This window comes from Branchiostoma lanceolatum, chromosome 12 (assembly GCF_035083965.1).
Source record: "Branchiostoma lanceolatum isolate klBraLanc5 chromosome 12, klBraLanc5.hap2, whole genome shotgun sequence".
Lineage (NCBI taxonomy): Eukaryota > Metazoa > Chordata > Leptocardii > Amphioxiformes > Branchiostomatidae > Branchiostoma > Branchiostoma lanceolatum.
Genome location: NC_089733.1, coordinates 1,424,020 through 1,444,853, shown reverse-complemented (window position 1 = coordinate 1,444,853; position 20,834 = coordinate 1,424,020). Strand labels below are relative to the sequence as shown.

Sequence of the window (20,834 nt, the reverse complement as noted above, 5' to 3'; positions counted from 1 at the left end):
AGTTTGCTTGCCTGTTCTTTTTCTTCGTCTTCTGCCAAAATCAAAGTAGTTGTGGGGTGGTAGCTCTACCAATGGTATTGCAGAAAGTTATATGTACCTTGTACATGGTTCCAATGTTGTATTTGAGATGTAGGTACCTTTAAGAAAGGTAAATACACTTGGCCATAAATTATGCTTATGAGGACCTCATTTACATAATCTTTGCTGAAACTTGTATTTCCCTTACCGTAAAAGCTACGGATGTAATATTTGAGATCTAGGTACCTTTAGGAAAGGTGAATATACGTGGACATAAATTATGAGGACCTCATTTGCATAATATTTGCATATTTGAGATGTAGGCACCTTTAGGAAAGGTGAATATACCTCGACATAGACTATGCTAATGATGACTTCATTTTCATAATTCATGCAGAAAATTATATTTCCCTTCTGGTAAATACTTTGGATGTCATATCTAAGACGTAGGTACCTTTTGAATAGGTACATACACCTGGACATAAATTATGCTAATGAGAACATCATTTGCATAATTTATGCAGAAACGTGTATTTCCTTTACGGTAAATCCTATGGATGCAATATTTGAGACGTAGGTACCTCTAGGAAAGTTGAATACACCTGGACATAACTTATGCTAATGCGGACCTCCTTTCCACAATTCATGCAAAAACTTCATAATTCCCTTATACTATAGTTAATGCTAAGGATGACATATTTCAGGTGTAGGAAATGGGAGGGGATATCCTGCTTTTTCTCGAAAATGTTGCCTTTCTAGTGTGTGTAATTGATAAGAACATACCATGATTCCAAAGTTGTAAAATAACGGTACTTGCATACGGAGGTTAAATGAAGGTGAATATTATCATACATTAAGTATGCAATCCAAAACACACCTTTCAAACACATCTTTCATACAAGTTAACACCATTCGGCGAAGGTATGGGATCGCCGAACTCTAGTTAGGTGTTTTTGTCAGGCTTTCTATTTTGTCCCCTTTTCATTATGTCGCCAATCGTGGTGAACAAAAATGCCTAAACTGAACGCTTTAAAAACCAGCAGGACCCACACCTCTGCTTGGAGGATAGTTTATTTATTTGACCTACATGTACGTTTATGCAAGGCCATCTGGTTACATGACCTGACAGTCCCATGTCCGATTATGAAATGCAGTGGGTTAACAAACTTTCCTTTCTAATTATGCAAATAAGCTCCTGATTTGCATAATTAGTCATTGATTATGTAAAGCACTATCTGAGCTTTGTAAATACCAAATATCACGACGATCTGTCGACCCCTTCTCAAGTTATTCATGTCCGAATGTCAAAACAAAAACACCCACTGCAGTTCTTAACAAGCCGCTAGGGGGCCCAAATTTACAGAACTTACTTTCTGTGGCATGAACTATCTACCACACAAAAATCATGACCATAGCACTCTCAGAAAATATGCCTCCAAATTTTGAAGCTCTGTTGCAGTACCTTAGGTGCCCGCTAGAAGGCCCATTATCGAACTTGACCTTCCGTTCTATAAACCCTACCCATCCACTAGATATCATACAGATCCATCAACAGCTTCTTGAGTTATGCTGGCGACATACAAATACACATCCACACGAAGCCCGCTGCAGTACCGACGGAAAATACAAGGGGAACCATTTTTGAACTTGACCTCCGTTTTCACAACATCTACACCCCTGCAAAAAATCATGAAGATCCATCAACGTTTCCGTCACTTTTTTTGCCTACATACAAACACAATAAGATGCAAAGTCCGCTGCAGTACTGTTGAAAAACGCAAGGTGAACCATTTTCGAACTTGACCTTCCTTTGCACAACGACTACACACCTACCGAAAATCATAAAGATTCATTGAAGCTTTCTTGAGTTATGCTCCTGACATACATTCAGACCCACCCAACAGATTTTTCAACCGAAAACATAATCTTCTGCGAGTACAAGTACTCGGCGAAGATAACTAGGCTTTCAGATTGCACAAATGAGATTGTGAGGTTTGTCCATTGGGCATATAAATGCGCGACACCTTTACAGCAGACTGCCGGGGTGAGTCGGCTGCAGTTCCGCATGACCCCATTTAAAAGTGGTTGTTAAAATGTTTAAACAAATTTTCTTTTCAGTAGTTAATTGATAGTTATCTTATACCTTCAAATTCAACATACATTGTATTCCTTTGGCTTTGCGGTGTTTCTCTAGGGTACCCTGTACTATAATCTTTCCGTGTTACTTTGCTATAGAAATCCCCATAGGCCGAAAATTGTTCTACTACCAGAAAATGGTTCGTGTCAATAGTGGAAAAGATATTGACAGGAAGCATAGGAATCAGTACACGTAGAAGTAAAAGTAAAAGTAGGTGGAAGGTCGACTTCAACAGCCAGACAAGTCATTCTTTTTCTAACATCCATGCAACAGTTTACAGGATCATCCCCAGGGTTTTGGTTAGAGTTGACTAGATCATCCTGTCCATAGGGCCAAAAACATTCTTATTGACAGGATCATTCTGCCAACAAATTCTTATTGACAGTAATATCCTGCCAATAGTGCAACAATTCTTATCCATAGCAACATCCTGTTGATCAGGAGCTAAAAAGTCTTATTGACAGGAACAGCTTGTCCATAGTGCTCAAATTTTATTACAGCAACATGCTGTCAAATTATGGTACAAAAAGTCTCAATAACTGGAACATCCTGTCAATAGTGTCAAAACAATTCTTATTGACAGGAACATTCAGTCAAATATAGCCTTGGCCGTCCTGGACCGTATGTGGTATCAAGTTGCAAGGTACATAGAAACATTGATCTGTCAGAACTTAAGTTACACGGCTTCCGTAACTAGTTGCGTAACCTTGAAAGTTACAAATTCGCAAATATTATGCATTTGACATCGTTACAGCGACGATATTTTCACACAACCTCCCTAATGTTCATTAATCATCCTAACTTACGCAGACTCTAAAACGTAAGAAGTAAAAGACGTAAGTAAGTTAAAACCTTAAGAAACGTACCTGACCGGAAACATCACGTGCAGCATGAGGTCATCAGGGCAAAGGTGAAGGATCAGAGGTGAAAAGTCAACTCCCATAATCCTCTACTGGGCATGCGCAGTAGGCAGCCAGCAAATGTGCCAGACGTGCGTGAAAAAGTAAAGAACGACCAAACTTGGAACGACAAAGTATCTTAATTTTAGAGAAAGGAGTAAAAGAGAGAATGGTGAAAGAAGCAATGAAAGAGAAGAAGGGGACTGGGCAGGATGTGGAGATGAAGGACGCCGACTCCGTGCCGAACGGAGATGTCCCTGAGAAGGGGAAAAAAGAGACTGACCAACTCACACTGGAAGGTACGGGTCGGTCTATATTGCAGTATCATTGCGCCCCCCTCCCACCCTGGAAACTCTGTATATTTGGCCAAATCCTTATGATTTGGGACAACAAATATTAATAGGTTAAGGAATTTGGGAGAGAAAAATAGTTTGTTGATTTGAACCTGAAATTTTGAAAGCTTGAAATCAACTGTATGATAATTAATACTACAATTTTCCCCCATGTAAAAGGTAAAAGAGTAGGATGTTATTGTAGTTCCAGTAAATAAAAGCGTTTTACATGTGTCAGCTCGCTCCAAAATTTAAGGATACGGACACACTACTGTAACAGTAAAGTCATTCATATTTGCGGTTGTACTATCTCGCGGTATGACTATGAGTATGAGAGAAAATAAGTTTATTCGTGGTTGAATCAATTCTGTGGTACAGTTAGGCATTCAAGGGAGACATATTCGTGGTATGAGTTCATACCGGACAGATCAGCAGATCAGTTGTAAGACTTTTCGTTCATATTTTTGCGATGATATCATCCGTCTGGTATGTATCATGCACTCTTTACACGTCACACAGACTAGTCTGTAGTCAGTAGGTTAGCTCAGAGGGCGAGCATGTAGGAAACATGGAGCAATTCCATAGGGTGAGTTTACAGTTGTGTCGTGTGGGTTTGTGGGGTGAGATTGCCCTTGGGGAGACCTGACTAGTATTCTAACTTGTTTTATATACCTTTATGTAAGTACAAACTTCAGACAAAAGTACCAAATGTTTCTTCTTCTTCATAGTTTGACGTAATACAAGTATCTCTTCCACAGATATCAGGGAGCAGGTGAAGTTGATAGAGAAGGGCGTGAATGGGAAGGAGCCAAGGTTCGTTTCCCGCGTCCTGTGGTCATTTTCCGCCACCCGCCGCCGCCTGAACCACAGTGTGCTGCGCCGGCTCATCAATGCTTACTTCCCAAGTACAAACATGGCTGCCAAGGAGGCCCTGCAACAGTACCTGGACGAGGTACCACATGCTGTTTTGTAGATTAAACTAAAGTGCTTCTGTCACCAATGATCCTACGATATGACAGGTCTTGATTACATTCAGCCATTGGTTGTAAGTATCAATCAATGAACAAAGACATTTGTACAAAATATACAAACTATTGCTGTAAATTGAACATCTGCATAAACGGCTCCATGAAATTGTGTTTATATCGGTTGTTTGTAACTGAAGAAATTAGCAGGTTAAGTTTGGTAGCTGCATAATAATAATAATGGTTTTTATTTCTCATTAAAAGGAGTGACAGGCCTAGGGTGACAGGGTCCTACATGTATGTAGGGACCCTGAATTGATCTGCCGCTCTACACATTAAAATATATATAAAACTACATTGATCACGCACTATTTCTGGCATCACAAATTGCTCAATTAAAAAGGTTTCTTGCATTAAATTCTCGAATTAAAAGGTTCTCACATAATGAGTCACATTCATAGCGAATTGAACTATGCTGTGACAGCAGGTAGGTTTTTACAATACGTTAGGGTTTGTTGTTCTTGTTCAGCAGTCTTACGATGTACAGTACACTGCTGTTTCTAAATCTTTCAGTCTGAGTTCTGACTGTGTCAAGTTTGTTACAATGTGACTGTCTTGTGTGGCGGTTGCTGATCTGTCCTCTGGAGAGAGGGAGCAGACCTCTGAAGGACGTGTTGTTCAGCAGTTTTCTCCCAAAGCGAAGGCACAACTGTTCCCTTCTCGTTTCCAATTGTTGCAGACCGAGCTGTGTACAGGAGTCAGCGTAGCTAGAGTACCTGTCCCCCAAGATGATTTTACATGCCCTCCTTTGGATGGATTCCAGCTGCGATGACTGTTTGTTTACTAGGCCAGGACTCCAAACTGGGGCTGCGTATTCGAGCACTGGCCTAACATACGTAGTGAACACTACTGTTTTAAGAGCCTCAGGAGGAAAAGACGTTTACTGCAGCCTTGTTTTGTCATGTTACTGACCTGAGTGTTCCATTTAAGGTCTGACTGTATCCATATCCCCAGCAGTTTGGCAATATTCACTGTCTGAAGTGTGTGACCATCAATCTGCAAGGACGGCAAAGGAGGAGGGATTCTGGTGAAATAAAAGTGCATCACCTTGCATTTTTTTGAATGGAGTTTCATGTTGCTTTCTTTTGTCCAATGTTCCAGATCAGTAAGGTTGTATTGAAGTGATGACTGAACACGTATTAGTCTTGTCTCGATCATGTTAAGGTCGTCAACAACTTCCAGTGACATGATGCTGTATTCTGTGCCGCACTGTTTGTAGCTGCGATGAAGACTATTGGTGCAAGTACAGTTCCTTGGGGTAAACCACATGTCAAGACTTCCCATTCAGAGAGTGATCCATCATCTTTGGTATTGCACACGTTGTCTTCTTCCAGACAGGAAGTCGCACAACCACGGTATGAGTGCTGGTCTGCATCCAAGGTCTAACAGTCTTGTTACTGCAATAGTGTGATCGACGCGGTAGAATGCCTTGAAGTTTTAGTAGTCTGTTAGGACGAGACTACTCACTGTGCCGGCGCGGTCGGAGTTCTTGTTGAGCAGGTGCATGATGTCTACTAAGCATTGTGTGTTTGATCGCCCAGGTACCCCCCCAAAAGTGCTTAGCGTCTATGTTGGGAGTGATGTCAGTTAATATCTGTTTGGCCATGAAATTTTTGCACACCTTTGCCAGAAGGGAGGTAAGTGACACCGGTCGAGGTTCATTTACAGATGGTGGTTTTGTTTTTGCTAGGGGGAATCACTGTGGCTTCGCGCCACTCTCGTGGAACACGCCCTTCTACCAAGGATGCGTTAAAGATCCAAGTAAGAGGAGTACTTAATTCACAGGCAAACTCTTTCGTCAGCCATCCAGTGACGCTATCGGGTCCAGCTGCTTTTCGAACACGGATGTTACGTAGCTTGTTGTACATTTCCCACACTTTGATCTGCGGTGGCATAGGTACGGGGAGGAAGACATGTAAGTACTTGGTGTCGAGAGGTGGTAAAGCCTGGGATATGTTACTGAGTGTAACGTTGATAGTGTCTGCTGTAGCCTTTGTGTCCTCCACAGGGATCCCTTCCACGTTGATCGTAGGACTGGATTTCCCGATGTTTGCCATTGATTTTATCTCTTAGTGTCAGTTCACAGGGTCCAGTTTTCTGAGGTTCTGTACTTTCGTTCTATAGAATGACTGTCGGGCTTTCTTGATTCTTACTTGGGTTTTGTTCCTTAGCTCTTCAAACTCATTTGACTTGCCGGCTGCATAAGCCTTTTGTCGCTTGGACAAGAGTGCTTTTGATGCTGGAGTCATCCACGGTTTGTCTTTGGTGTGAATCTTGATACAGCATGTAGGAAAGTGTTCGTCCATCTTTTGATGGAGGGTGCTGTAGAAAGCTGTGGTCATCGCTTGGCATCTCTCTTTGCTTGCAACTTCAAACCAGTCGTGTGATGTTATCTAAGCACCGAAGGAACGTACACTGGTTCTTAAAATGTTGTGACAGTGAGAAAGCAACTGGACAATGACATAGACTATTGTATTTAGTGATTATTTTACATGTATATTCCTAATAATTTACCTGTCACTTTTCCAATTATTGGTAATTTTATTCGGGGGGTACTTTTATTAGATTTTGTTCACCCCCCTCTGGGCAGCGCATGTTTAACCACATGAAAATTTAGTGCACTGGTGAGGAGGCTGGCCCAAGCACTGTGAGGCCAATTGCAACGGTCTGTGCATTTGATGTCACCAGTAAAAAAAAAAAAAAGGAAATCCCTACCTACCGACCCTAATTTTTTCAGGACCGTAATAGGAAACACAACTTTTTTTTCCCTTGGCCTTAGTGTCACAAGCACTTAAATGCCTATATGCACTAGTAAGTCTGGCACCAGCCTTGGACAGCTCATACAGGGGTGCATTTACACACTTTTTACTGTTTAAGTCCTGGCAGAGTGTTGGAAAGATCCATACTCAATCCAACATTTGTACACTACTGCTGAGTACTGCAACAGTGTAACTGTAAGCTGATTCATTTTGGCTGTTTTCTGGGAGCCCCTAATTCCCTGGCACTCACCCCTCCTTGACTGCTTGGTTAAATGCTTTGACAAGCCCTATAATACTCCACAGAACAAACTTTTGTTGACTTTGATGTCGCAAGTTTCATACATGTACTTGATAGATTATTTTTCTCTCACTCAGCCTATGGACACAGAGAGCCATGCCAGCACCCCGGCTAGTTCTGTGTCCACCCCAAGCACCCGTCCGCGCAGCTCGCGCCCCCCTCCCACCTACGTACCAGAGGTGGAGGCGTACATCCAGCTGCTGGTAGTGGTTCATCTCATCGACACTAAACGCCTGGATGATGTAAGTATGCTGGACATGTTGGCAAATAATAAATGTACTTATGCTACGGAGCATTTTTGATGACATATCTGTATCTGTATAGCTGACAGTTGTATAACTGCCTGTTGAGATAACACACTGAGTATTAAACTTACACAATGTACTGGTGTATTCAGTTGACTAAATTTACCAAATGAAAAGTGAGCCTGGAGAACAGTTCTTTGTACACAACCGGAGAGTTAATCCTAGTCGATGTTTCAGTGATTTACCGACCCGATGAAACTATTTTGAGGAAAAGTGAGGATGTTTGATATTTGTTGTTTCTGTAGGCCTTACAGTGCTCAGAGTCACTGGTACAGAAGATCATCAGCCTGAACCGAAGGTCCATGGACGCCCTGGCCGCCAAGTGTCTCTTCTACCACGCCAGAGTGTACGAACTCATGGGACAACTCAGCCAAGTTAGAAGGTACTGTTCTTCACTTGTATCATATACTTTGAGTGGAATCTTTAATCTTAAACCATCAAACATATTTTCTTGATCTTACATGAGTTATTACTTGCACCAGTATTTCCACTGAAGTGTGTATTGTTGTGTCAAATGTTTTACCCGTACTTTCTACAGTTTCCTGAACTCTCGACTGCGTACGTCGACCATCCACGTGGACAGCCACTCCCAGGCTATGCTCCTGAACCTCCTCCTGCGCAACTACCTACACTACAACCTGTACGACCAGGCAGCCAAACTGGTCAGCAAGAGTACCTTCCCAGAGACTGCCAACAATAATGAGTGGGCTCGCTTCTTGTACTATATAGGTAAGGACAAATACTAATATTACAGGGAGGATATAGATAGTTATTGTGTAAACAAAGTTTTCACTTTCATCCAGCAAAAATAGTTCTCTCCAACAAAACAGAACAAAACAGAACCCCAGTCAGAGTTACATAATTACATGTCTCATAGCAGAATAAAGTCGACGACTACACTCCTTTGACAGAATCGTCAACCGTCTTTCTTTCTCTGTAACGCCCGCTCACTAGTCAACAAAATGGATGAGTTTAGGGTAGTCGTATCAGACAGCGGAGCTCAAGTAGCAGTTGCCACTGAAGCCAGGCCATCGGTTGATCATTATAATTATATGGACTGGATTTTCTGCATGTCTGAAATGTTGATCTGGCTGATGCGGAGGCGACGTAGCAGTCTGTGTTCGTGAAGACATTCCCTCTCGTCAACTTGAAAACTGGAAGTGCCAGATGAACTAGAATGCCTGTGGGTTTGGGCTACTGCTCCGATTGCGATCTGTGGTGTCTACTGTACATCCCTGCTGACTCACCGCATCAAAAAGCTAATGCCATGAAGGATTAAGTGCAATAGTTTCGTAACATACATGTATATATGTATGATGGCAATGTAACAATGGGTACAATTCAGCCTACATGTAGTTCTGCCATGTCTGTTGAATGATAAACCTTTTTTATTGATTTATTATTTTGATTGAGAACCATTTCGATGGAACAACTGTTTATGTTATGAAACATTGTGTGATGCTGTAAAAGATGTGCATGATGTCACTATAATGGACAACTATCCACCAGACATGCAAATCTGTACATTCGGAGTTGATGTTCCCTGTAAATTTTATGAAAAATGCACGAAACACTATGCAGAATATATGAATCTTACGGAAAGCGTAGTTTTTTTTGCAAACCAGTATTGGTAGAATGTTTGATAGCCTGTGAGATATTCCTTTGCTTCATTTTAGTTTGTTCGACATCGACTTTTCCCATCGCCGCAGCTCAATGACACCATCTTGAACATAGTGTTGACCCGTGCATAAAAAAACTGCATTTTCCATAAGAGTCGAATGATTTTTATAGTGATTAATACTTTTTGTTTCATAAAATTCATACCAATCTAATAGAATTGGTGCAGATGCTTAGACACCCCTGTGTACCCATGTCAATGACTAGTGTGTGTGTGTGTGTGTGTGTGTGTCAGGTCGTATCAAGGCTATCCAGCTGGAGTACTCGGCAGCCCATGGTCACCTGACCGAGGCCCTGAGGAAGGCTCCCACCTCCGCCGCTGTGGGCTTCAAACAGACGGTAAGTACTCAAGTGTTGTCTTTGCACAAGTTAGTCTTAGAGTCTTTTTTGCTTTTGGAACAGTGTTCAATTTCCACAGAATTCCACAGATAATAAATATCTAATTACGTAATATGAGAGGTCCAGGGCTGTCTCCAGCTCTAGATTTTTGTCTGTCCACGGTTCAGTGGGATGGTGAGAGGTATCATGGGTGTGGGAATCAGCAACCAAAGTTGTTGGGAAGGACGGGTCCTGGAAACAGACCTGTATTTTGGTTCATATTTTTTTCATTCCAAAATGATTTTCAAGTTATGTGAAATACAGTCAAACCTGCCTAGGGGACCACCTCTTCAAGGCGACCACCTGGCCATGGCGACCGCTTTTTCTCGTTCCCAAAAATTTTCCCCATAGGCGCAAGCATTAAGCTGCCTGCCCAAGGCGACCACCCGTCCAACACGACCGCCACGAATTGGGACCGCACAGAGCCTTGTACCTACCCATAGCGACCACCTCATTTTCAAGCGACTTACGCATCCAAAACAAAGTCAATGGTATTGGGAAGTAAACCCAAAATAAGAAAGAATCCAGTACTCACCTTATACTCGAATGGCCAAGTTATCCAGCAAGATAAAGAAACAAAACTCCTGGGCAGTACCCTTGATGAGTGCCTGACTTGGGACAGCCATACAAAAGAAACGGCAAGGCCTGCTCATTGGGAATGATAAAGAAATGTGCCTCCTACCTGGACTCTTCACTGCTTAAGCTCCTAACAGAATCCCTCACACCGTCACACATTGATTACTGCTCAACAGTTTTGTCCGCCACTTCACAGAAGAACATTGAACTACTACAAGTCATACAAAAAAGAGCGGCACCCCTGGTGCTACACCGTGATTACAAGACCCCAGTACAACACCTCCATTCATCGCTTTCATGGGAGCCTGTTAAAGAAAGGCTTCAAGTTAACACTGTCTCCCAGTTCCAGAGGATTCTTACCACCCAACAACCAGCGGTTCTCTACAAACAGCTGTTTCCTGTTACACATCAGCACGGCTACAAGACACGGAATGCCAGCAAATACACATACAGACTATTGAAACCAAAAACCAATGCCATGAAAAAGACTTTCATGTACAGTACAGATCCATATCTATGTGGAACAGTTTGCCACATCGGATACAAACGGCAACACAGAGCAGGTTTAAGCAGGAGATCTTAAGGCATATGTGTATAAGTTAGTTAATTTTAATGATGATGATGTAATAAGTTTTTGTAGTCTGTCAGATGTATGTTTGTTGTACTCCAGGAAGAGCAGCTACATACTCATTGTATGATAGCTAATGGAAGTAATAAAGTATCAGTATCAGTGGTGACTTCGGATTTTGCTGTCAGATTTCGCGGAAATGTTTTTAAGTCTTTGATGGATAGAAATATGTGGAATAGTTTTGATTCCTCCATGAAGTGTTTTAATAAAACGTTCCCACTATAAACATTGTAAATACAAAGGTTTGTGAATACGTTGATGTTGTTGTGCCCATTGTAATCTTATAGTCTACCGCAAGCTCGGTTCGGTTTAAATTCAAGTTTCAAAACGATAACGTAGTGCATGGCTTCAAAAAGTCAGATTTCACAGAAATTACTATCCATTTCTTGTATTTTCAACAAAAAATGTGTCTGTGTCTTATTAGATTCCGCCGAAAATGACTTCGCGGCGGGCAAAACATCGGTCGAGACATGTTGTTCCTCGTTCCCCGACACCATCTTGGTTTCGAGGGATTGGCGTACCGCTGACCTTTCTAAAACACAGTGCTTCTGGGTATGAACATTTAGAATACTCTCGTTATTACTGAAAATTGCTTACTTGCTTGCTTATGTCGAGACCTTCCAGTCACGAGTCGAGATGGCAGCCCAAGTCTTTCGGTCCTTCATCGCCTGGAGCAAACTATCCACTTCAAGTCCAGTGTCTTTCTTGAGTGTGTCTATAAAGGTTGCTGCAGGTCTTCCTGGCCTCCTTTTCCCATGCTTGGGAATCCAGAGTACCAGGTCAGCTACTTCTTCCTTGCTCCTGAGGCAGTGTCCGGCAAATTTCAACCTCCTTGTCCTGATCTTATCGGACAGCTTTGGTAGGCCAGCATACAGGTCTTTGTTGGTAACGTGTTGTGTCCAGTGGATGTCGAGTGCTGTTCTCAGAAGCCTTGTGTAACACTCATCCAGCTGCTTTTCTAACTTGGAGGTAGCTGTTCACGACTCACACCCATACAGAAGGACTGCTTCAACAGTTGAAAGGAAGAGCCTCACTTTCAACTTGCATGAGAGAGTTGATCTCCAAACCTTCTTCAGCTTGTTACAAGCCTGCCAGGCTGCTGCTTTTCTTGCTGCTATGTCCCTTGCTGAACTTTCCATTCTGGACCCCAGGTACTTAAAGTCTTTTACCTCCTCCAAGGCAGTACCATCGCTTGTCTTGAGGCAGTAAGGGATAGGAATGTTAAAGGCCATGAACTTTGTTTTGCCAGCGTTCATGCAGAGACCAACCTTGCCCACTGAGCTCTCCACACACCCAAGCAGTGTAGCACTGAAAATTAAGATTCATATTTTCTTTTTATTTTCATGAATCTCACAAACCTTTATTGGGCGCTGCTTGCTTGTAATCGCTGAGGCTGTGCGTTCTGCTGCACACTTACCTAATTCGATGCGGTCGTGAGCTCGGGTGGTCACCTTGGGCGGGTTTGACTGTACATGGATCGTAAAGATTTCTTAGGATGTTTTTCAGACCTTCCCTTGTGCTGTGTTTTCAGGTGAGTAAACTTGCCATCACAGTGGAGTTGTTACTGGGGGAGATCCCTGAACGCTCACAGTTCATCTCTCCTGCCATGAAGAGATCACTAGCACCGTACTTCCAACTCACACAAGGTTAGTGTCTGAACTACCTCTTCTTCTGTGTCAGAACGCTACACAGTTCCACCTCTAAACAGAACGCTACACAGTTCCACCTCTAAACAGAACGCTACACAGTTCCACCTCTAAACAGATCGCTACACATTTCCACGTCTAAATAGAACGCTACACAGTTCCCCCTCTAAACAGAACGCTACACAGTTCCACCTCTAAACAGAACGCTACACAGTTCCACCTCTAAACAGAACGCTACACAGTTCCACCTCTAAACAGAATGCTACACAGTTCCACCTCTAAACAGATCGCTACACAGTTCCACCTCTAAACAGATCGCTACACAGTTCCACCTCTAAACAGAACGCTACACAGTTCCACCTCTGAACAGAACGCTACACAGTTCCACCTCTAAACAGATCGCTACACAGTTCCACCTCTAAACAGAACGCTACACAGTTCCACCTCTAAACAGAATGCTACACAGTTCCACCTCTGAACAGATCGCTACACAGTTCCACCTCTAAACAGATCGCTACACAGTTCCACCTCTAAACAGAACGCTACACGGTTCCACCTCTGAACAGAACGCTACACAGTTCCACCTCTAAACAGAACGCTACACAGTTCCCCCTCTAAACAGAATGCTACACAGTTCCACCTTTGAGCAGAACGCTACACAGTTCCACCTCTAAACAGATTGCTACACAGTTCCACCTCTGAACAGAACGCTACACAGTTCCACCTTTGAGCAGAACGCTACACAGTTCCACCTCTGAACAGAAACCATGAGGCGTCTGTCCTGTTGTGAACTATGGTAGTGCTTCTATATCTTGCGCACTACCCAATGTCGTTCATGTTGTGTATTATTAAAATTCTGTTTTCGCGAGGAATGAAGAATGACTGAATTATCCCTAGTCATGTATGTTTCCAAGTGTCTTTTTAGTCGGGGAATAGAATAGATAGAGAATAGATAAAAAAACTCATAACAGCAAGTGCCCTTTGGATACCACGCGTGACGTAATTTATATACAAATGACTGTCATGTAGAATTTGACGCTGTGTATCTTGTTGCTTTGATTTGTAGACAACTTGCAGTCTTGCACTTACGTAAATTTACACTAAATCTTGAAGAAAAGAAGCACATCTAATATTAAAAGATTACAGTTTGGTGAAATCACACCAGGAGGTTAGTATGGGTTTGCTGAGATCCTATAAATCCTTGTCTATTCTGTCAATATTGTTCAGTCACCATGGTTACTTGCAGATTTGCAAACCAATCCTGATGCGTATGTTGTTCCCTACATGTAGCTGTGCGAACAGGAAACCTGGCCAAGTTTAATGAAGTGTTGGAGAAGTATGGAGACAGGTTCCAGACAGACAACACATGGACACTGATCATCAGACTCAGACATAATGTCATCAAGACAGGTGGGGCATCTTCACTCTTGTCTGTAGTACATGTACATGGGTTCTACATGTAACAGTAATACATCAGTCATCAAGACAGGTGGGGCATCTTCACTCATGTCTGTAGTACATGTGTACATGGGTTCTAACAGTAATACATCAGTCATCAAGACAGGTGGGGCATCTTCACTCATGTCTGTAGTACATGTGTACATGGGTTCTAACAGTAATACATCAGTCATCAAGACAGGTGGGGCATCTTCACTCATGTCTGTAGTACATGTACATGGGTTCTAACAGTAATACATCAGTCATCAAGACAGGTGGGGCATCTTCACTCATGTCTGTAGTACATGTGTACATGGGTTCTAACAGTAATACATCAGTCATCAAGACAGGTGGGGCATCTTCACTCATGTCTGTAGTACATGTACATGGGTTCTAACAGTAATACATCAGTCATCAAGACAGGTGGGGCATCTTCACTCATGTCTGTAGTACATGTACATGGGTTCTAACAGTAATACATCAGTCATCAAGACAGGTGGGGCATCTTCACTCATGTCTGTAGTACATGTACATGGGTTCTAACAGTAATACATCAGTCATCAAGACAGGTGGGGCATCTTCACTCTTGTCTGTAGTACATGTACATGGGTTCTACATGTAACACTAATACATCAGTCATCAAGACAGGTGGGGCATCTTCACTCATGTCTGTAGTACATGTGTACATGGGTTCTAACAGTAATACATAAGTCATCAAGACAGGTGGGGCATCTTCACTCATGTCTGTAGTACATGTACATGGGTTCTAACAGTAATACATCAGTCATCAAGACAGGTGGGGCATCTTCACTCATGTCTGTAGTACATGTACATGGGTTCTAACAGTAATACATCAGTCATCAAGACAGGTGGGGCATCTTCACTCATGTCTGTAGTACATGTACATGGGTTCTAACAGTAATACATCAGTCATACGTCAGCCGTAACTCCGAGCCCACGCCTGGTTCGCAATCTTTTTATTTCCGCGCTGCAGCTGGGCCACCAAAAATGTGGACTCAACTAGGACCCTTTAAGTGTTTGAATAAAGAAAACATTAAAGAATTTCGTAGTTTGACACAAAGTATTTCCAGAATGGTGTCTTTGATTTTTACATGGCTGTTTACACTCCTCCGTTCCGCGGTATCATCGCCATTCGGACTGGGCGAAATAACGGCCACTGCTTTGTAATAGAAGGCCCGTTCGTGTATCTGGTGTGTTAAGTTCTTGAAAATGTAATTATCCAGGCTGAAGTTAAGTTATGTGTTGTATTCTATATTTATCACATAGAAGAAATAAAACATGTTAATATATTATATATTTACTTCCTGTTCCGGTCTACTGTGAATTTTACAACGTTCTTTATATTTCGCTATCTACTGTTATTTCATTTCATAATGTTACATATGTTTTAGTTCGTTCCATTTTGTCCATTTCATTCCATTTCGCACTTTCTGGGGACCGCCGACTGACCCTCGTGACCCTAGCTTCTCTGCGTCAACCACTGGAAAGGGACACAAAAGTTTTGATCTTACTCTTAGTGATGAAAATTTCAAGACAGAATTCAAAGTCTTGCAAAAAGTTCCTGTAGAGTAAGGCGTTGAACAGTTGATGCAAGAAAGTGTATTAAATAATATACTTCTTTGTTTAGTTTATTGATTATTGTCCTTGACTGTACAATGTGTATCTGTAAAAAAACTATAATCACAATATGGTGTTGAAAATACCATTTACATTGTGAAACTGTACTTGCTGGATCACATCAGTAAAAGAGAAAAGCAAATCCCTAACTACTGACCCTATTTTTTTCAGGACCCTAATCGGAATTTCATCTCTTTGAATGTTGCCTTGTTATCATATACATCAATGGCCACTGCCAACTTTTTGTAGTTTTAATTTTGGAAGTCAAATAACCCAGAAATTTCAATTTGAACAGTTTAAGATTATGATGTTGAATGCACGGATACGTATGTGCTGAGTAGCTGTGTGCTTACAACTAAGTCTTGGCTGATTTTCCTGTTACTTTAAAGGGGCATATTGTGATCGGAACAGAAAACAAAATTCACTGTTTTGGGTCATTTTTCTACATCATTAGTTGAATCTACCTTATTACACTACACAGAAATATTCATCACGTATGGATGCGACTTTGTAGTGTCTTGCGAACATCTTGAAAAAAAAAAAATATTACGCAATCCCCACTGCCGCTTGACTTGTCCGCCATTTCCACCATTCTGACAAACCACCGAACACGCGATCGAACGCGCGACGTTCTGAAGTTTGTTCACTTGTAGTGGTTTTCCTGTGACGCTCGATCTCCGGCCGCAACTGTAGATTCGGTTATTTCTTTGCCTTCTGCACTGGCTTATTTGCATATAAAATGGGGGCCGCTAAATGATATGCAAATAAGCCAGATTTTGCGCGTTTTGCGTTTTCGTCGTTTATTGACCTAGGAAAAAAAATGTTGTGTTTCCGGTTACCCCGACCGACCCTAGCAAAACCCCCCGACCCTAGCCTTTTTTGGGGGGTATCGGTCGCTGGGAAAAATAATTTCTGAACTTGAGTGATGAAAACAGCGTGCGAAATACCCGCTTGCGCAGTTGTGCTGCACAACGATGTTTTGATTGGTGCAAGTTATTTCTTAACCCAGGTTACCCAGGGCACTACCTAAATTTCGGGCCTGAGAACTCGATTTGCGGTGATTATTTGCACGAAGTAGAAAATTTGGACCAAGGAAGCTCTACTCCTCTACTACTCTACGTCACACACGTGCACACACACACGCTCTCACTTTTGTAAATATTCAATCAAAACACAGACATCGACCCCCAAACAAAGAAGTTAATAAAGTTACCAATACTTATTCATTCGTTTGCATCCATAGTCAACTTGTTTTATTCTGCCTGAAACGAAAAAATTCGTCCGAAAAGAGAGCCCGGCATTCAGTCGAAAGACAATATTTTGCAGTCGCCATGTTGGTCCATGTTGGACTAATCAACTAACGCTGAATATCCGAAAATGCATGACAGTAATGACACAAGTCTGCAGTATCGGCAACTACCGGTAGAGGGCAGTGATTCAGTTGCTGTGTCTTTCTATGGGGCAAACTGTTGCTAGCGCTGTTTTTTTTCGTTGGCAACATTGAAAATTGTGCAAGTGGTGAATGAGTCCCTTTACTAAGCTGGGATTTAAAGAAAGAATTCTCAACTTTGGAACAATATTATAGAATAAACAAAGAAAGTTGTTAAAATGTTGTGACAGTGAGAAAGCAACTGGACAATGACATAGATTATTGTATTTAGTGATTATTATACATGTATATTCTTAATAATTCACCTGCCACTTTTCCAATTGGTAATTTTATTCTGGGGCATGCTTTTATTAAATTTTGTTCACCCCCCTCCGGGCAGTGCATGTTTAACCACATGAGAATTAAGGGCAATGGTTAGGAGGCTTGCCCAAGCACTGTGAGGCCAACAGTCAGTGCATTTGATGTCACCAGTAAAAAAAAAAGTGATCCCTACCTACTGACCCTAATTTTTTCAGGACCATAACAGGAAACACAACATTTTTTTTCCTAGGCCTAATTCAAGAAATAAACTGGAATTCATTTGCACAGCTGACTCACATTTCCATTGACACCTTCCCACTCCCACAGGTGTGCGAATGATCAGCCTGTCGTACTCCCGCATTTCGTTGGCGGACATCGCACAGAAGCTTCAGCTGGACAGTCCTGAAGACGCAGAATTCATAGTTGCTAAGGTACGATGCACATTTGTAAATGGAAATCAAAAGCTTGTATGAGCTATCCGGACGACTCTTGGTTAGAAATGAATGTTATGTTCCTGGGGTAAAGTGAGGAAAAAATTAAGCTTCTTGCTGTGTCTGTCAGTGTGTCTGTCAGTGTGTGTGTGTGTTTGTTTGTGAGCGTGCGTGCGTGTGGGTTTTTTTGGGGGGGTCAAGGTCGTGAAGAAGTATGTAATGGGGCAAAGTTTGGATTTCTGATTGCCTTGTATGAATATTGTAGGCCATAAGAGATGGCGTTATCGAGGCCACCATCGACCACGAGAAGGGCTACGTGCAGTCCAAGGAGAACATCGACATTTACAGCACACGGGAGCCGCAACTCGCCTTCCACCAGCGAATCAGCTTCTGTCTGGACATCCACAACCAGTCTGTGAAGGTACGGACGTTATGCTTAGCAGCTAAGGCTTCGTCAGCCTTTCAAGGGCAGACGTGCACTTCACTAAGGATGTGACAAGTGCGGTGTTGTTATTTCACCCTATACTGGCTATAGGGAGTGACGCACATTTTGTATTGTTTGGGGCTGTATTGTGTACAGACCTCGGCGTACCGTCCTAATGACGTCCCAGTGCCGGTCCACTACCGCCAGCGTGCTGGTTGAAATGGCGATTTCTTTTAAAGTTTGAAAAAAAAACCGCAAGTGGCAAAGTGCCGCCCGCTCGCCGGGAGCTTACCGGGAGCTCACCGCGCGCGCTATTGTGTAAAAAGTGATATGTCAGTTTCAAGGTTATACGTATATTCTATGACATGTTACCTTTGTTGCACCAAGTGTCATAAGTGAAAAGCCATTTATCCCTTGAAATTAATTTTTGATGCACTTTTATGATTGTACATTGTATTCCGACTCGTTGACACTACGATGTCTGATTAATTGAAATCACTACCATGAAACTCCAGTCGGTCCATCTCCCTAGCTATTCATCTGTTTAAGAGTTTGCAATTGGTTAAACCCATTTTACTGCATCGTAGTGAGGTTGAGGATTTTAGCTGTAGATGTTCTGATATTTTCATTGGGATATTGCTTAATCCCACTGAAAATTAGATCTCTGCATTGTACATTTATTCCAGTACGGAAGTTGATAGACTGCAAGTTAGTCGCTTAGTAAAGAAATCAGACCCCTCGTCTACCCGTACTTGCTCTGCTCTTGTGCCTTTCAAGAAATACAGTGATAAACTGAATTTGATATACCAGTCAGACACTGCATCGCAAATTTTACTCAATGTTTCGCCGTAAGGGGTGAATCAGAGGAATTCCTATTGATCGTTGACAGTCAAACACATGAAAATATTGAAGATAAATTTCATTTTATGATGGCCTGTCCCACTAATGGTAAAGAGAGAGATGCACTGTTACAAAGTATTTCTTCTAAGACAAACTTTACCCTATCTGGTACACAGAACGATATTTCCCATGTATTGTTACCATGTCCAACTCCTATACCGCCAACATTTCAATATACTTCATTCAAAAAGCGAGGGGGAAAAATCATCCATACATTGCTATGTTGCAGTTCATACAATGTTATCTATAATATTTTGTACTTATAATTGTAGGATAGATTAGCCTTTCAGTATTGTTGATTAACTGCCATACATTGTACCATGTACGATTGTCGAGCAACAAAGTTCATTCAATAACTTGCTCATCTGGGCTTCAAACGCAAATGCGCCGCACGTCAGTGAGAGTGCAAATGAAAATTGGTGAAAAAAACGCGACGGTGCCGTAAAAATCAGCCGTGGTAGTGCCGCAGCTCAGTGAGAGTGGGCCTTAAATGTATTTTTCTACAGTCACATGATGAATGAATGATATTTGTTGCTCAGGGCAATCTTACATGTATATGGTATATGGTATAATGTATGGCAACAACTATTAAACAACAAATACTACAAGGCTAATCTATTCTACATGTACATTTAGAACTCTGTATGGAAAACTGTATGATTTTGGTCTTGCTGTTGTAGTGGAGTATAAAGAAATTGACATGTGTAGGTGGATACAGGAGTTGGACATGATAGCAGCACATTGAATATACATGTATGGTGAAGTTTGTCTCTGGTGGTAATCTGTAACAGTGCTTCTCTCTCTTTTCTGTAAGTAAGACAAGTCATCATCTTCGATATCCACATTCTAGGCACATCCGACAATCAGATAAGGTTGGCTTGATCATAATAAGGTCAGAGGTCACCAATCTCTTATAGGAACTTTTCATTTGAAGATTTTTCACATGTTCTGTACTGTTTTTCAGGCCATGCGCTTCCCACCAAAATCCTACAGTAAAGATCTGGAGTCTGCTGAGGTAAGTACAAGCTGTCATGTACATGTACATGTACTCACTCTCCTAACCACTGTTGTAGATACACACAGTTTGTTGACTTTTGAAATTGTTACCAGTAGGGGCCGACATCCCTACATATCTTATTACAACTCAATTTTCAGACTTCATGCTTTATAAGATGTGATGAATATTGCTGTTAACTTGATGGAGAAAATGGCTAACTTCTTGTCATTTTTCAGGAACAGCGAGAGCGAGAGCGTCAGGACCTTGAACTAGCCAAGGAGATAGCGGACGACGAAGACGACTTCTAGAAAAAACAGCACCAAGTTGTATATATACACGCGAGCTTAGTCAGAGGAAAATTACAGCATTAGTCCTCAAGATCTATAAATTCAATGCCCACTTTAATATTAGTCTTTTGAGTTTTTCACTGTCTCTAGCCTTGTCTTTCAGTTTGAAATTTCTGCCGTAAAGGCTTTGAAATTTTTTCGGCAGTCATAAAGACTTACATGTATGTCATCATCCTTTACTTACAACTGTAGGTAGGCTTAACTTGATTCAAGTGATAGCTGCTTGCCTTTGAGTTAGATGTGTAACATGGAAACAAAGGAAGTATGAATATTAAAGAATATACACCCTGAA

The 20,834-nt window shown here is 41.8% G+C and overlaps 2 protein-coding genes across 2 annotated transcripts in view; one reads left to right on the top strand and one right to left on the bottom strand.

Annotated features, from left to right (window-relative positions):
* LOC136446207 (metal transporter nramp1 homolog) overlaps positions 1 to 3,123 on the bottom strand; it is a 44,089-nt gene extending 40,966 nt beyond the window's left edge. Inside the window, exon 1 of the mRNA XM_066444522.1 lies at positions 3,022 to 3,123. The gene's annotated coding sequence lies outside the window, so the exon portion shown is untranslated. The remainder of the gene's footprint in view (positions 1 to 3,021) is intronic.
* On the top strand, positions 3,106 to 20,834 carry LOC136446208 (26S proteasome non-ATPase regulatory subunit 3-like). The gene is made up of 12 exons (XM_066444523.1): positions 3,106 to 3,353; positions 4,145 to 4,338; positions 7,546 to 7,710; positions 8,019 to 8,155; positions 8,312 to 8,502; positions 9,686 to 9,789; positions 12,564 to 12,678; positions 13,969 to 14,088; positions 17,771 to 17,874; positions 18,140 to 18,295; positions 20,163 to 20,213; positions 20,432 to 20,834. Exons 1-12 carry the CDS (start codon positions 3,224 to 3,226, stop codon positions 20,501 to 20,503), a joined length of 1,539 nt encoding a protein of 512 aa, XP_066300620.1. The 5' UTR covers positions 3,106 to 3,223; the 3' UTR covers positions 20,504 to 20,834.

Bases quoted from the DNA above. Each gene is read 5' to 3' on its own strand.
- LOC136446208 (XM_066444523.1), top strand. From the start codon at position 3,224: ATGGTGAAAGAAGCAATGAAAGAGAAGAAGGGGACTGGGCAGGATGTG. The intron at 9,790-12,563 runs GTAAGTACTCAA...CTGTGTTTTCAG, and splicing joins CTGTGGGCTTCAAACAGACG to GTGAGTAAACTTGCCATCAC. The intron at 18,296-20,162 runs GTACGGACGTTA...ACTGTTTTTCAG, and splicing joins TCCACAACCAGTCTGTGAAG to GCCATGCGCTTCCCACCAAA.